This window comes from Lissotriton helveticus, chromosome 6 (assembly GCF_964261635.1).
Source record: "Lissotriton helveticus chromosome 6, aLisHel1.1, whole genome shotgun sequence".
NCBI lineage: Eukaryota > Metazoa > Chordata > Amphibia > Caudata > Salamandridae > Lissotriton > Lissotriton helveticus.
The window spans coordinates 771658756-771676783 of NC_136067.1; the positions used below are offsets into that span (position 1 = coordinate 771658756).

Below are 18028 nucleotides of genomic sequence, written 5' to 3' on the forward strand. Positions count from 1 at the left end.
AGAACTCCCCAGTGCTCGTCAGGACTGACAACACTACGACGATGCACTACTTGAACAAACAGGGAGGAACGCGTTCGCTCACACTATCGCGCGAATCGCAGATCATCTGGAATTGGCTTGTTCTCCACAACATCGCATTAAAAGCGGAGTACGTCCCAGGCAAGGACAATGTCATAGCAGATGCACTGAGCAGGCAGAGGTCTCTGTCCCACGAATGGTAACTCGACATGGAGATGGTAGCTTACATCTTTTCGGTGTGGGGAACACCGCAAATCGACCTGTTTGTGACCAGGGAGAATGCCAAATGCCAAAACTTCGCAAGTTGGCATCCCCAATCAAGGTCCCTCGGAAATGCATTTTCCATAGCTTGCCGCAACGTATTTGCGTACGCATTTCCGCCATTTCCAATGATTCCCAGGGTCCTCAGGAAGATGAAGGCAGAGCTGTGCACGTTAATTCTGATTGCCCCATTCTGGCCGAGACAGCACTGGTTCACGGACCTTCATCACCTTTCACTGCAGCTGCCAATCAGTCTGCATCAGCATCCGTCTCTGCTCACGATGAACAACAAGCAGGTTCAACATCCGGATCTGAATTCTCTCAGGTTATCGGCTTGGCTCCTGTGTACCGAGAGTTCAGTAAGCTGAACATACCGAAGGAGTCCAAGGACGTCCTGGCCAAGTCAAGAGCGGACAGCACTAACAAGACCTATTCCCTGAAGTGGAAACGCTTTTGTATTTGATGTGCGGACAACGGTCTGCGTCCTTTCCGCACCACTCCGGAACAAATATTACCCTATCTGCTGCATCTGGCGCAGTCGGGCTTGGCCCATGCATCCATTAGAGTTCATCTGGCTGCGATTTCAAGATTTAAAAGAACATTGAAAGGACCCTCCATCTGGTCTAACAGATTGATAAAACAGTTCCTCAAAGGACTTTACAGATCCTTTCCTCGACCAAGAATAATTCCTCCATCATGGCATCTCAATGTGGTCCTTAACCAATTGATGAAACACCCTTTTGAGCCCATCCATAGGGCGGATATCAAATATACTTCATGTAAGACAGCCCTTCTACTATTGCTTACCTCAGCAAGGAGGGTCAGTGAATTACAGGCTCTTTCCATACAGGACCCCTTCATGCAGTTTAAAGGTGACCGAGTGGTCTCAGAACTAATCCTCGGTTTATTCCTAAAGTCCCGTCGGACTTCCACTTAAATGAGCCGGTGATTCTCCGGTCATTTTTCCCAAATCCCAGCAATGCAGCCGAAAGATCTCTGCACTCATTGGACCTTAGGAGGTGTCTCAAGTTTTATATTGACAAAACCAACAGTTTCAGAAAATCCTCTCAGCTATTCATAGCCTTCAGTAGACCGAGGAAGGCGATGCCGCTTTCCAAACAAAGTATTTCAAGATGGATATCTTCGGCAATTGCCTTTAGTCATGACAGAGCTGGAAGGCCATTGCCAGCAAAGGTCAGGGCTCACTCTACAAGAGCCATGTCCACTTCTGCGGCACTATTTGCAGGGGTGCCAGTTCTTGATATCTGCAGAGCGGCAACCTGGAAGTCGCCGCATACCTTCACCAGGCACTACTGCCTGGATACAGAACTGATGAAGGATGCAGCCGTGGGGCAAGCAGTGTTACGCCATCTGTTTCAGTACGGTGAGCCTTCCTCTATCCCTCCATCCTTGGCTGGTATGCACATTTTCTGATACTGTTTCTGGTTTATGAGTATGATGATTCATAGTTGCATGATATGTATTATCTCATAACTTGCATATAATATTACACCAGAAATGTGCACAATGTGTTGCTTGCTACTCTGATTCAGGCATGTGAATCTATGAAAGACACCCATAATACTGGATAAGAAATGCATTACTTACCTGTAACTGCAGTTATCCAGTATTGGTGTCTTTCATAGATTCACATGCAACCCTCCCGCCTCCCCTGGAAGGACTCACCTATCTCTATATCAGTATTACGCCTATATAGCTTGGTGCGTACGAAAATTTGAGAGACTGAGGCCTGACAGGAAGGTTCTAGAGGGAGGTGTTAGCTGATTTGCTCTCTTCTGGAGTTTGGTCCTTTTTGCATAAGGACACATAGGCTACTAAGGTGAGGCCCTTAGGCCTACTTTTTTCTTTATATGTCCACGGGACATTGCTTTTCTATATACCGGAGACTCCCGTCTCGACGACGGGGAAAGATTCAGGCATGTGAATCTATGAAAGACACCAATACTGGATAACTGCAGTTACAGGTAAGTAACACATTTCTTATGGCCTCCAGCTCTAAGACTTTCTTCTCCAGACTCCGTCGCTTCTCCTTTTTCTATGAGTGCTCATCCCCCCCATTCCACCACCATCCCCCCTCCCCCACCACCATCCCCACCACTAATTTCACCATCTCCAAGAGGGAGGCCAAAGATGTTGTCATTATTGTGGAGGCAGTTGACATCCCTTTGTGGAGGGGTTTTATTGTGTATTGATAGTGAAGTCCCTGAGGCACCAGCATCATGTCCTATTCTGACTAGAGTCAGTGCGGCCCACTAGGGTCAGGGGGGCATGGTCTGAGAGAGATCTAGGTGCAATGGTGTCGTAGATTAGGGCCTGTAGGACTGGTGTCGCTAAGAAGTAGTCAATACGGGTGTAGGTTTTCCGGGCAGCAGAATAGAAGGTGTAATCTCTGGTGTGGGGATGAGACATCTTTAGCCCACAAGCCTATAACCAACGAAACCCTTGGACTGAAAAGTTCCCGATCTGGTCAGAGCGTCCCGGTCATTGCCCATTGCCAGGTTCAGATCATCACCCTTGAGTATAACATAAAGTTGTCTTTGAAGAGAAAGTAATTTGTCTGAATCGGGGCATACAGGTATTGGACTAGTGTCAATGTGTGACCTCGGTCAGAGTCCAAGTGGACTCTGCTCGCCGTCTGCCATAGAGTTAGCAGAAGCGTGGCATCTGACATTTGCAATGTGAGAAATTGTGTCAGTGGAGGGGCAACTGTGGCAGATATTGGATCTGGAATGAAAACTGGCACTTGTGTTGGTGCAAATTCCGAGGCAGTTTCCAGGTATACAAACTACAGCAAGTTCTGAATTGGTAACAGATTCTCCTCCTGCATCAGAGTGGCTGGAAGTGGGACAGGTATAGTTTTCGAAGCTGGGGTGGAAGTGTGCACCATCATCAATATGGTACCAGAGACCGGAACAAGGGGTTCAGACAGCACAGAGGATAGATGATCCAATGGGAATCTGACTGGAGGACCCTATGGATCCTTGGGGCCTGAAGACATGCCAGAAGCAGCGAGAATAGTGCCACTAATTGCAACATGCCCTCTACCCCCTAAATACCTCAACCTCCTGTGCCATCACCAATAGCCTGGTGAATTTGGGGCGTAACTGGACTAGTTAAGGAATCAGCTTTGCTATCTGAGATTAGTTACCACCTTGACACCCACCTACTTCTCTTTGGACAGAGTGGCAGGATGGTGACAAGTCCCTTTTTGACTTTCTATTCTTCTTAATATCCGATTTGGACAGCGACCTTGACCGTGAAAAAAACCTGATGTGGAAGCAGCTTCGCGAGTGGGAATGAGTCGGAATCTTCGAGTTACAGAGAGACTTGAGTGCAGTCCTTGACTTTTTTTTATTTTTTATTGTTGATGTACTGTTTCCTATGTACAGTGTCAGATCACCTAAGGCTGCCCTAAGGTCACATTTCTCACATGATTTGGAATCATGTCTGAGCCTAAACATCGGCGACCCACCTCATTTGAATCTGACAGCAACATCTCTTTCTGGTAGTCACTGCACTGTTTAAACCCTGTAGTGTTTGGTGAGGACATTATTCCCTTGCACACTGGAAAAGTAATTTGGCAGTAATTCAGCAACCTATGAAAGGGAGTGGAGATCCAGATCTGCTTTCAAAGGTACGGAAAGAAATGAATTGTTAACATGCAGGGTTCGCCATATTTGTTTCTCCTTGCCATCACTACTGAGGCGGAACAAAGCCAGCGCACAGGCATGCTTAAGCATTGATGTGAAAACATCCAGGGTGTCTGGTACCTGCTGAACATTCTACAAGTGAGTAATTAACTTTTGCAAGCATCCATCAGAACTAAGGCACACAAGCTTTCCCCAGGAAAGTCACCTGTAGATGCATTTCAAAGGTGATGGGAAATTGGTCTCTTGTATGCGTTCACACCACAGCTTCTCCTGCCTCAAGTTCTGAGGAGAGACTAGACAAACCCCCTGAGCCATCTCAGTAGACCTGGACTGGACCAGGAGAGTATGGTACCTAAAGGTCCTAAAGAGCATTTTCATACGCATCTGCTTACCACTTTTGGGTGACCTTGTGTCTCACCTGCTAGGAAATGTTCTGCACCCAGTCTCTGCAATGAATACTTCCATGAGTGGACATTGAGCAACAACAGATCAATGCGTTCGATCTGCTGACTGCAATAATTGGCGTTATCCTTGCAGCCCAACACACTTAGCCAAAGATTGTGCTGTGCAGTGGGAGAAATGTTTCCTGTTTTGGTTCTGTTCATGCTGACCCTCTGCACGTAAAACTCTACACCATGTTTGTGGTATCAATAGCACTGGAAGGCTTTGCAGTGGTTGTTGTCAGCCCCTTCTGCCGGTCTGTTTTTTTTCTGATCGATCAATCATTTATATCACCTGTTGTGATATGTTCTATGAAAAAGATTTGAATCACGTTTCCCATGAAGCAGTTGTCATGCATCATCGGAACTTGACATTTGTTTTTACTTTTCTAACATGTTTGCTCTGAGCTAGTGCACAGCTGTTCCCTGAGACTACTGACACTGAAAAGTCTTGTTAATTGCAATCACTTCTACTCCCCACTTGATCGAAGTGCAGGCCTTCCCGGTGCAGCCACCCTGCACCACCTTTTTTCCGTTAGGTTAGGGTGGCCTTCTTACCTCAAACCCATGCTGGCCAATCTGTATCTGTGCCAACTTTTTAGCTCTAACTCCCTGCTCAAAAGTAGAGAACTTAATCCATTGGCTCATTCTAAAACAGTTAAGATTTTACATTGATCTCACTAGGTGTCATCATGTGGAGACAGTCTTTTCATGTGGATCTCTAGAGCAAAGATGTTATGTACATTATGTAGAATAATATCATTCAAGTTGGACTGTTCTCTCCAAATCTGCGGTACACTGGCTAAGAAGCAATGCCATTAAGGCCTAAGGGATTTATTCTGCTAGGGACAAGGCTGCTATGACTGTGTTGACAAGAGAATTGCAGGTACTTGCCACCTGAAGTCTCCGACATGGGTGTCGATAAACACATTCAGATACCTCTACTGCCTTGACAGCCAGATCTCTTGAAGGGCCGCTACTCAAGACTTTCTAGTCTGAGGTCACTCCATAGAGACTCGACCTATTCTTTAGTTGAAGAATCTGCACTTAGAATGTTTCTTCAGGAGAACAAGTTACTAACCTATGGTGATGCTGATCTGATCGAGACTTCTAGCAAACTTTCTTACCTTAGAATTACCTCAAGGTGTCAGACTGGATCCAGAACTTTTTGAGCAGTACCCCTGTGTGCCAGTAGGTGGCATAGTTCAGTGCTGCAGCTGCTTCATTAGCGCTGGAAGAGACATGCGTGGCGCCTGTAAAGACGCCACCCCATTACGCTGACAGTTTTTATTTCTGCTCCAGTTAGCGCAGATCTTGAAGAGCCCCCATCACTTTTTGAAATTTTGTTGAAGATTGTTTCGAGAATCCTTTTCCCTGATGCACAAGGTATGTTACCCAAAAACATATCTGATTTTAAACCAGGTAGTGTCTTTCCGAAGCAGTTGTCTGTGACAGACAAACATCTTAAGCCTGTTTGTGATGCTTGGAGTGTGACTATGACTCCAAGGCCTGCGAGGACTGCCGCACCCTGAACTTGAGGGAGCGTTCCCTCCAGCTCCTTGCAGCCCAATGACCCCATGATGCTCTCTATCCTGGTTGCACTGAGCCCCCCACCGGAACGTTTGCAGATCCGCTCCTGGCACTATTTGCGGTGCAAATTTTGATGCTCGTCATCCGGGTCAAAATCATTGTGTAAATCCAACATGTACATGAAGTCGAAGTGATCTTTGACTTCTCTGTGCCTGCCCATGTCCTCACCCGATTCACAAGAACTTCGGCACCGCTCGAGGCCTCGCTTCTCCACGTGGTCTGTGACTGGGTCCGTTAGGCGTCTGTTAGAGTTAGGTGCCCCACTCCATGCAGATAAAACAATTCTCACCCCAGTCCTCAGGTTTTATCAGCCCTCACTACTCTGAAGCAGGTAAAATCCTTCAAAGAGTCAATGATGCATATTTTTGAACAATTGTGTCCCCCTGGAGTGCCTTTGAGTCCCATGGATGATCCGCATTGAAGCCCATTCAAACTCCAGCTGGTGGGCACTGCCTCAATGCATACTAACCTCGTTTGGCCCCAACATGAGGTTGTAATTCCACTACCTGCCTGAAGGCTACAATGTTTCTCATGGGACGGGCTTCAGCCCCGACCTTCGAGATGCTGGTTCCTTATCTGTACCAGAGTTGAGCAATGTCTTGCTACAAAATCACCAGGGATTATCTGGCAATGCCTTTGCTTTGGCACCAATATCTTGGGGCTGTGTTCGGATCAGACTCCTATGTACAGCAGAATCTGAAAGAGACACGTTGGTGATAGATTCCTTACCTTAGAATAGAATATTCCCCAGGCGTCAGACTGGATCTGGAAAGTTTTCTGCTTAGCAGTACCCCTGCGTGCCGGTATATGGCGTTGTGCGGCTCCGCGTCCACACTGGCGCCAGGATGACGTCACGGAAACTACGTAGGCGCCACCCATGCACGCTGACGTCAGTTCTTTCTTTTTCCGCGTTGAAAGCGCAGATCCAGATTGAGCACGTACCTCTGTCATTTTTTGACCACATTTTGAGACTTTTGTCTCATCTGCTCTCCTGGTGCACGTAGGGATGCCCGGCTTTAAGTCTTGTTGGCTGTGCTGCCGTAATATGTCGGTGGCGGACCCCCATGATGTCTGCCTCGAGACAGACCATGACTCCCGAGACTCTCGGGACTGCCGTGCCATGGCCCTGAAGGTCTTGTGGGAGCAGTGCCGGATGTTGCTGGAGGTTTGGCACTCCTCTCACCGCCACTCCGGGTCTACGGGCCGGTCGCGGGACCGGAGCCACCACTCCTCGGGCTCTAAGTCTTCACCTTCAGTTCCGGTAAGCGATGCCATAAGCAAAAGTCGAAGAATCGTGTTCGCGCACCGACGTTCCCACCGTCGCTACTCAGAGGCGGACGAGGGGAACAGGGGCTCCGCCCCTGCGGCTCCCCCGGAGCCTGGGAGTCCCGCGGCCTACCCCATATACCCAGGTCTGTCGTCGACTCCCGAACAAAGGCGAGTTTCTTGCTGCCATGTACTGCCTGTTTAGTCCTCGGGCTGCGCGCCGGCGGGCCCCGGGGTCCCGTGAACAGATCCTGTTGGCCCGGTGTCACCGCCTCCGGCGCTGCCCTTGGCTCTGGCCCCAGCGCCGCCACAGGCGCCGCACTGGGTGCCGTTTTTCCCGACCCTGCCCCATGTCTCAGACCATTTAGTTCCGACCTGGGATCTGCATTGGGATGCGCTCCGGTTCAGCCCCGGCCGGCGCCGTTCCCGGCGCTGCTTGCCCCCTCTCCGGCTCTGGCCTTGCCGCCGCGGCTGGCTCCTACTCCGGAGCCGGATGAGGATTGGGACGGCTCCGAGGACCCCCTTGCACAGCAGTGCGACCCCAAGCAGGGTAGGGTGTATGACCTTCACGATGTGGGGGAACTTGATGTGTCTTCTGAGCCGGGGTTTACCTCACCTCCGCCTACTATGAAGGAGGGCGCTTCCTACACCATGGTGCTGCGTCGGGCTGCGGAGGCTCTCCATCTTGACCTCCCTACGGTGGCCCTTAAGACCAACCTCCTTACGGAGGTGCTCCAGACGGCGTCTACATCGTCGGAACCGCTGCTCCCTTTCAATATCGGAGTCCTCTTGGGCACCTGGTTTCGGCCAGCCTCGAGGGCACCAGTGGATAAGAAACGTCGCTAGGCATCATCATCCGGCGCCTGGTGATCCTGCCTTCTTGACCACTCACCCCACGCCAGAGAGCCTGGTCATTCAGGCTTCGACGTCGCAGCGTGCCTTTCCCACGGCTCCGCCGGACAAGGACTCTAAAAAGCTGGACCAATATGGCAAGAGGTTGTTCTCCTCGGCCAGCTTGGGGTTGGGGTCAGTTAATACTGCCTGCTTATTGGGCAGTTACTCCTATGCAGTGTGGGATGCGGTAGCAGAGGTCCTGCCTCTGTGTTCTGAGGAGGTCCAGGTTCTTTCCCAGGCAAAAGCAGAGGGCAAGGATGGGGCGAAGTTTGCCATCAGGTAGGTCTGGACACGGCTGGTTCCTTGGCCAGGGCAATTTCCACGACTGTGGCGTTGCGGCGCCACGTCTAGTTGCGGTCTACCGGGTTCTCGCTTGATGTCCAGCGCTCGCTCATGAACATGCCCTTTGTTGGCCCTCTCCTCTTTGGAGACAAGGCTGACTATGCCCTGGAGCGCTTTAAAGTCTCACAGGCCACGGCTAAGTCTTTGGACCTTTCCATGGAGAGCCCTGCCTCGCCTGGATTTCGTTCCTTCCGCGGCCAGGGTAAAAGCGCCCAGGCGCACTCCTCCACAAAGCCTGCGCAGAACCAGCCTCAGCGTGGCCGCAGACATAGCGTCCGCAAGGGTGGGTCTGGTAACCAGCAGGCAGGTCAGTCCACCTCCACCCCGCTGCTTCCACCTCCAACCCCGCTGCTACCACCTCCAACCCCGCTGCTTCCACCTCCAAGACTTCCTAACCCGAGCTTCAGGGGGCACCCCAAGCCGGTAGGAGCGGTGTCTGTCACCACCTCCACCACTGGCGCGAAATCACATCAGATAAGTGGGTGCTGCAGATAATCTGCCAAGTTTACTCGCTCCCCTTTCTGTCCTCCCCTCCAGCCATGCCACCTCAGTACCACTGCATGTCGGGGGATCATTTGGCTCTTCTCCATCAGGAAGTCTCGGCCCTCCTGGCTAAGGGGGCCATTGAGTACGTTCCCGAATAGGGAGTAGGGAGTGGTTGTTATTCCCACTACTCTCTGGTCCCCAAGACGGAAAAGGTGGGCTTGCGCCCCATCTTGGAACTCCGGGACGTCAAGCGCTTCCTCCAGGAGAAGTTCAAGATGCTGACTCTGGCTCAGGTCCTGACTGTCCTGGACCCAGGAGACTGGATGGGATCGTTGGACTGGCAGGACACTTATTTTCACATCACTGTCGTGCCAGCCCTCAGGCAGGACAGTAAGGTTCATGGTAGGACAGGAGCATTTTCAGTTTGCCGTGCTCCCCTTCGGCCTTACCAGCGCCCCTCGGGTGTTCACAAAAGTGATGCCGGTGGCGCAGCTCATCTGCGCAGGTCAGGGGTGTCAGTCTTCCCCTACCTCGACGACTGGCTGTTGAAGGCGGGCTCGCCCCAGGCAGTCGTCTCCCACCTCCAGACTACGGCTGACCTCCTGCATTTCCTGGGGTTCTACATCAATGTGCCGTAGTCGCACCCGAGTCCCTCTCAGAAGCTCCCTTTCATTCGACCGGTTCTGGATTCAATGCTGTTTCGGGTTTATCCTCCCGAGCAGTGAGTCCGGGATATTCAGGCAATTATTCCGCTCTTTCAGCCTCTATCCCCGGTTTGTCAGGATGACCCATCGGCTTCTGGGCCTGATGGCCTCCTGCATCCTGTTGGTGACGCATGCCAGATGGCATATGCGGGCTCTGCAGTGGGACCTGAAGTTCCAGTGGGCACAGCATCAGTGCAACATGTCCGATCACGTCCAGGGGGCGCTGCACGACAGTTGCAGTGGTGGCTCACGAACCGCAATTGGATCAGTGGCAGATCCCTCTTCCTTCCCCAACCGGAGCTCACAGTGGTGACGGATGCATCCCTCCTGGGATGGGGAGGCCACATGGGAGAGGCAGAGATCAGATGCCACTGGTCTCCGGTGGAGTCTCGGCTCCATATCAACCTTCTGGAGCTGCGGGCGATCCGTCTTGCACTGAAGGCATTCCTTCCCTCTGTCTGGGGAAGTGTAGTGCAGGTGCTCACGGACAACACCACTGCCATGTGGTATTGCAACAAACAGGGCGGTATGGGGTCCTGGACCCTATGTCAGGAGGCTCAGCGCCTCTGGACATGGCTGGAACATCAAGTCATTACCTTGGTGGTTCAACACCTGGCAGGTTCTCTGAACGCCAGGGCAGACGAACTCAGCCGCCGGTGCATGGTGGATTACGAATGGCGTCTGAACTCTGACGTGGTGCAAGGTCTCTTTCTGCAGTGGGGAGATCCTTGATTAGATCTATTTGCCACCGAAGAGAACGGGCAATGTCATCAGTTCTGCGCGTTGGAATTTCCAAGGCGGCGCTCGCTCGGAGACGCTTTTCGTCGCGAGTGGAGCTGTGGTCTTTTGTACGATTTTCCGACTATACCACTTCTGCCCAGAGTGCTGAAGAAGATCAGGCACGACCGGGCCCAAGTCATTCTTGTGGCTCCGGACTGGACTCGAAGAGTTTGGTATCCCAAGCTACTCAGTATGAGCATCGATCCCCTGATCAGTCTGCCTCTTCGGGAGGATCTTCTGTCGCAGCAGCAGGGGACGGTCCTCCACCCGAACCTGTCCAGCCTCCACCTCCATGCGTGGAGATTGAGCAGCGACAGTTGACACCTTTCGATCTTCCTCACGAAGTCTGTGATGTAATTCTGGCAGCCAGGTGTCCCTCCACCAAAACGGTATACACCTGCCGATGGAACAGATTCGTGGCATGGTGCTCAGCAAAAGCTGTAGACCTCCTTTTGGCCCCTCTCTCTGAGGTTCTTCTGTTTCTTCTGTCTTTGGCCTGGCAGGGCTCTGCTCTGGGCACTATCAAAGGTTCTCTTTCTGCCGTTTTCACCTTCCTGAGGCTTCCTGAGCACCCTTCTCTTTTTAAGTCCCCAGGTGGTTAACCGTTTCCTTAAAGGCATAACGCACACCTTCCCTCCTGTGCCTTTCATAATGCCTCAATGGGACTTAAATTTCGTCCTTCTTTCTTGCCCAAGTTTGTCACGCCCTTCCACATCGGGCAGACCATCACTTTGCCCACCTTCTTTCCGCATCCTTCCAGGGAAGAGGAGAGGCTCCACCGTCTGGACCCAAAGCGTGCGCTCGCATTCTATCTGCAGCACACCCAACAGTTCCGGGTGGATGATCAGCTCTTTGTTGGCTATGTGGGCGCCAAAAAAGGTTGGGCTGTGCACTAATGGACCATTTCCCGTTGGGTCGTTCTGTGCATCAAAGCATGTTACTCCTTGACCAAGAAGGAGCTTCCTGTGGGCTGCGTGCCCATTCGACCAGGGGAACTGCATCCACTACTGCCATGGGACGCGGCGTTCCCTTGCAGGACAGTTGTCAGGCAGCTACCAGGGCCTCGCTGCACACGTTTACCGAGCACTACTGCCTTGACAGTCGGGTCCGGAGAGACGACTACTTTGGCCGTTCTGTGCTCGTTTACTTTTTTGTGTAATCTTGTTTGCAGACCCACCACCGGGGTTGGTATTGCAGGGGTATCTATTCTAAGGTAAGGAATCTATTACTAACGTGTCTCTTTCAGATGCACAAGTTACTACTTGTGTAACGATATATCTGTAAGAGACATTAGTTGGTGATAGATTCCTTACTGCCTCACCCATCCTCCCCGTTCTGCGAACTCATTACTAGGGTTAAGGTCCTCCTCTTTTTAGGACCCTAGTTTTATGCACCAATGGTCAGTATCTTGCATAGCTCTGCGTTTCGGCGCGGAAAGTCATGTACAAAACTGACGTCAACGCGCATGGGTGGCGCCTAAGTAGTCTCCGTGATGCCATCTCGACGCTCGCAACGCCAGTGACAGACGCTGAGCCGCACGATGCCACCTACCGTCGTGCAGGGGTACTGCTAAGCAGAAAACTTTCCGGGTCCAGTCTGACGCCTGGGGAATATTCTAAGGTGAGGAATCTATCACTAACTAATGTCTCTTACAGATATATCGTTTCACAAGTATTAACTTGTGCTTCACAAACATCATGGAGGTGATGATGCATATGCAGACAATTTGCTCTTGCATTATGCTGATGATGGACGTTATCAAGACCTCCAGGATGCAGGTGGTCTTCGTACCTCCCCTGAACCTGAATTGGTTTCTCCATTGGGGCTGCCTTTCTCAGAAAGCCTTGTGTTGCATGCTTTAGCCAGAAAGGTAAACTACTACTGAACCTGGACACATAGACTGCATTTGCAAAGCTTTGGGCATTATTGTGAGCATTTGAAGTCACTCCCATGTGCACACCATCGGTTTCTCCAGGGATGTGCAGGCATCCCTTATGGACTATAACGCCTTGCTCTTTGAGGACAAAAGTAAGTTAAGGTGTGGCATGATTTCTGATGTAGCCATGCCAAGGCTCACACCTTGGCCTACTAGCTCTGATCCGCAATTTCACCAGCAAATACAAAAGTTTGAGTTATCCCCAAGGCTTGGTTTATCATCTGAGGTAGCCATCCATCGACCCAGCAGCTAGTTCAGACCTTTTGGGACTCCAGGGGACGTGGTGGCAGAATACAACGGGCGGAGAGCAACATGGTAAATCCCGCCTTCCATCCAATCTTCCAACCATCTGAAGAACGAGTGAATTACTTTGTTTTGCGCTTTCTAGTGGATACTTTATTAGCAAATTCCTCACTGCCCCACACACCTTCCTGTGCTGTGGAGTGGACCTAAAGAGATTTAATAAAATTACAATAAAGTAGTTCACACTGTCATAAATATTGACCTTTTTTCTGTAAAACTTTTTTTTAAAATAGCATAAACAAAGGATACAGTTGTCTCTATTACACCAATCAGGCCATTTTGCCTAATGTGAACACATTATTTACAAATCCTATTAAACAGTTCTACAGATTCAGCAATTAGAAAAGCATATAAGAGACAGTTAAACCTGATTTTAACATGAGCCCCTTCTTTTTCTCCCAATTGCTCCCTTTTTCCCCTTTTTCCCCTCTTTACCCAACATCCCCTACTCCCAATAGAGGTTAATCCTTCGCCACAACTAGTGCACAGTACACAGGTGTAGGCCTGATAAATAAGGGTCAATATACTGCGGTTATCCATCCAATCAACTAGTCTTTCCCATCTCACAGTTTGGTGCCTCTCTTCCTTAGTCATACAGGCCTAGTAACCTCTAGAGAGGCGGGTGGGACGAAATGTGGGGGGAAAATAAGGTGCATCAAAGTGCTCATCTCATATTTTATGGATGGGTCTCTATTGAGCCTTCAAGCGCAAGTGAGCGCCATTTATATTAAAAGTCAAATGTTGGCTAGGAGAGACCCCAGTCATTGCAACACCATCTATATGCTAGTTTTCAACATTGCTGTAAAGCATAGGCTTTTGTCCCAAGAGCATTGTTTCTGGGGTAAACAGTATGGGGTAACCCAAGATTCTCTATAGCATGTCGGCTATACTGTGCCAAAAGGGCTTTATTTTTGAGAAGCAGCACCATATATTGGAAGATCACATTGGGATACCTACTTTACGAGTTATCTCTGCTGCATATTGCTTTGTTTTTTTATTTTTTAAACTGATATAAGCGTACAGGGGTGATGCCTGTAGACAGCTTTGTGTCAACACTTCTGGAGGCAGACAAAACTCCAGTGAAGCATTAGGTTGCCACTTATTGGCGCTAGAGAGCAATTGCTCAAAAGAGCTTCTGGATCCAGTCTGGTGCCTGTGGGAAGTCTGGGGAATCTGCAGTTAGATATAACATCCATCAAACAGAGCGTTAATAAAGGTAAGTAACTTGTTCTTTCATATCCGGGAGACCATGAATCTTGAAACAGCTCAGGTTTAGTGATTGCATGACAAATGCATTTAGTTAAAGGTTTATTTCAAAATGGTCCAGAAGTGGGGGGTTAAGCTTGGAGAATTCTCTAGTAAAAGCTGGACTTTTTCTATTGTTTTAAAAATGGGATGTTGACATTCTTTAAGTTTTTAGAGTCAAAACTTGACGTTTATTCAATTTTTAAAAACAATTGAATTGGTGACTTTCAGAGAGATGTGCTGTCTTTAAAATTGGGGTTTCATTTTAAATGTTTTCTGGCATCCTACTCCTAACTTGTTTGAATTTAGAAAAGATTCTCCAAGAATAAACTCATTCTAATAATTCCAGATGGTAGCTTGGGGGTCCTGCTTTTGAAGTGACTCTTCATATTGCAAATGACACAATGTTTATTTTGTGACATCAACTTTAAAACATTCCAGGGAGGCTTACCTTATGTTTTCTCTCAAATATTTCAAGATTCACATACTCTTGTGAGATTGCTCTACCTGCTTTGGCAGGAATTAAACCTAGTGATGCTTAAAATGAAAGCAGTTAAGGAAATAGGTGTTAATACTTATTTTGTAATGTGTCATAAATAAGAAATATTCATCTGATCTCCTTAATGCTTCATATCCAACATCCACTTTTCAGGCTTTGCACTAGAATCGGGCCTTAAATGTATATCTGTATTTAAATAAAATAGAAATGGGCATTAAATCAGTACTAATTGTGCCCTTACAATTGACGCAGACTTTCTATATGTTGGTGTTGAAGAATGTAGTCTTGAGTGACCTTTATTTTTTTCCAGATTGACCAAGAAGTAATGATTGAAAGAAAGTGGGGTCAAAAAGGAGGACCATGGGAATTTAATCTACGTGACCTATTCCGCTGGTGTCAGCTTATATTGGTCGATCAGTCACCTGGTTTCTATGATCCAGGGCAACATGTGTTTTTGGTCTACGGTGAAAGAATGAGAACAATGGAAGATCGTAATAAGGTGACTGTGATTGTAGAATTATCAACAGTGCAGTTTGCATGTGCATTCTGTGTAGAGGTTTCTTTACTAAATGTTTTCCTCTATGCTGTTTAAAAGCTAGGTCATTGGTCCATATGGTGAGTCGGGTTTAAGTTTTTTGTGTGGCTAATGTATCTCTAGAATACTGCTGAGCTCTGAAAAACATTTTACAAATGTGAAAACTGCAGGTAGAGCTATAGGATACTTCTAAAGTAGCGTAGCAGTGAATGTTTGTTGCCCCAGTTTAGAAGATGATTGGTGCGTATGACATCTATTATACATAGATTGATGGCAACCTATTCCACACATAAATTGAAACTACTGCTTCTTTAAAAAGCTGTCTTCTGGCATGATTCCATAGGTTTCTTTTCAAGAAAACGTCTATATGCCTGTAAGTCAATCACTGCTCATTAACAACTACTTAATAAAGTGTAATCCTGAGTTAGATAGGTATACATTGGGAGAGTTTCCCTGCTTTACTTCTATTGCTCCTTGATGTTTTGAAATTAGCTGTCTGGTTCTAGTAGAACATTTTATTTTGTGTATGTTTACTGGAAAGTCTACGAAGATGTTTGCATTTTTTGTATACGACTAAAGCCTTTCCTTTTTTAGTTCAACCCATTTCTAGACATAATTTATTTTGAAACCCTGTCTAGTAAATGTTTTTGATGGGTGCTTCTTCCTGTAGACTCATGATCATAAGAATATTTTATTGCATCTGGCTGGTCTGGAAAAGCATTTCCACAGCAGTAACTCTCCATCGCTACCAGGTGGCACCATGCTGCTAATGCCACAACACCTTCAGTCACAAACATATAATGGATGCCGGCCTGCTCGCTCATATGGGTTTGTTTTTTTACGGCTCATCGTTGCGGCCTGGAGCGCACACAGTGCTTCGCGGATAAAAATTCCTCTACTTTTGACAGCAGTATAGTCAAATGTCTTCCCTAAGAGGTTTCAGTTTCAGGGTTCAAGACTTATCGTAAGCCTCTCATCTGATAACTGCATAATATGATGCCTTGCATCCGAATAAAGCATTGCTACCTGCACTACATGTTCCCTGATGTATGTGAAGGCCTTAAGAGAGCGGGAGACAAAGTTAGTTAGGACACACCAAAATGCACCCCTTCTTTAACAGTTAAGTCTCCTCCAATTGAACAGTCTCCTAACAGTTCTACGCCCCAGAAAGCACCAGAGAAAGAGAAATCCTCTTCTTCTTTTAGGAAACTGTCCCATTAATGGTACTGTTCGGAGTCAATTGCTGTTACCTGCACTGTTTTTCCTCATCATCTAAGCCAATTCCAAAGCTGTAATATCCCACCCGTCGGCCAACCCCACCCAAATTGCGGCCTCCCAGTATTCCATTGTAGACATCCTTCAGATGTGTTTGGTACCCTCTGGACCACTACCCGAGGGTAGACTCACTTCTTCGGTCTTGGTAACTCAGGCAGCTCTGACCTTAACACCTTTGTTCCTCCACAGGCCTTGGCGTCCACATCTAAAAAGAAGTGACATGCTGCATGGTGCCATTTACAATGTTGCGCCCAGAGCCGGTCCCGTTGCCATGCCATAATGAGTTGTTTCCGATGCTGCACTCAAAGTTTGCTGAAGTTATCCGGTTGGCACCAAAAGAGGCAAGATCTTGCCATGATGAACAGCTCTTGCCTAGGGATAGAACAGAATTTTGCCCAGATTGAGGATGCATTGGGATCCTATTTCGTAGCTATAACTATGCCTCTTCCACAGTGATGCGTAAGGTGGTGGTAACTTTGGGCTTGACTTTAACTTCTGTGCATCCAAATTCTAAAATTTCTGTGGAAAGTTTTTTAATTTCTATATTGCCTGCTCAGCCCGTGTTCACCTTCAACGGGTCAGTGCAGGAACCTGTCTTGCCTGTCTGGAAATAGCCTCTATGGGAGCCCAGCAGTCTAGAGACAAGTTGCCAGATGCCATAGGAGTACTTTTGGTGATTTAAAACTTTTGTCTGTGCTCCTATCATCATAGAGATTGATGGTGTGTGATTTATTCTCTGAACTGAACCCCAATGCCTTTCCTACAGCCCCTCTGGACAGGGGACCTAAACGGATAGTTTCAGAGGCTGAAGGTTTTAGATTCAGGCAGTTTCACTCTTCGTATGGTAAATGCCACATGCCTCTAGGTCTCAATGTCCATGCTGTCTGGCAGTTGCAAAACCAACATTTGCGAACCCACCACATAACACATGAATAAGCCATTCTCTGTTTTGATCAGTGAAAGCGTGGATGCTTTAAAGAAGATCCTGAAGTGCAGCTTGGATTTTGTGGATACAAGCCTTGTAGATGGGTACATCTGTCAGACTACACTGTAAGGCATGGGAGGTTTAACTGGCTATTCGGGAATTGTCCAGGCTATATTGCCGGACATGCCCTCATATGTTGAGTGGTTTTCCAGAAAGAAAACCCAATCCTCCCTGGAATGCTTCAAAAATTGTATTGAACGTCTCATTCACTGGACTTTGCTTAAAGAGTTTAGGAATTCGATCAGCACTACAGATCATTTTAAATGTATTCTTCTAAATTCAGATTCCTCTCCTTAAAATATCTTTAGGTGCCTGACTGGATCCCAAAATATTTTTGTCAGCAGTGCTCTTGAATCCGTCTCAATCCCGACTCAGGTCATGGCCTGACCGAGCTCCAAAACACTCACTGCTTGTACATCCTTTTACCACCACTACTGCGGGGCCATCCTCTGAGGCTCCATCTTTTTGGTTCAGATTCAGACCAGTCTCTACCACCGGGGTATAACAATGGTGATGATTGCGATGATTTACGTCTGCAAGGAGATAGGCATTTTTATATATGGGTCTACTGGAGGCCAGTGGGCCTGTTACTTCCACTGATATGGAGTTGGTGTCTCCCTTGGGTCCCCAATGGAAGAGATTTCTTCCTTTGCTGTAGTAATTTGACGTGGTACTGAGGTCCTTGACCTTCACTAGCCTTCTGTGCAAAAAAAATGAATGTCCATAATGAAGTTCTGCAACCTGGGCCTGAGTCCTTACTTCCATTCAGTGAACCCCTAACTGATAATCTGGGCACAC

The 18028-nt window shown here is 48.1% G+C and overlaps 1 protein-coding gene across 1 annotated transcript in view; it reads left to right on the top strand.

The window, feature by feature from the left end:
- MDN1 (midasin AAA ATPase 1) overlaps nucleotides 1-18028 on the top strand; it is a 2221312-nt gene that overhangs the window by 907530 nt on the left and 1295754 nt on the right. Inside the window, exon 40 of the mRNA XM_078648266.1 lies at nucleotides 14746-14934. Within this exon, the coding sequence (XP_078504392.1) occupies nucleotides 14746-14934 (189 nt within the window). The remainder of the gene's footprint in view (nucleotides 1-14745; nucleotides 14935-18028) is intronic.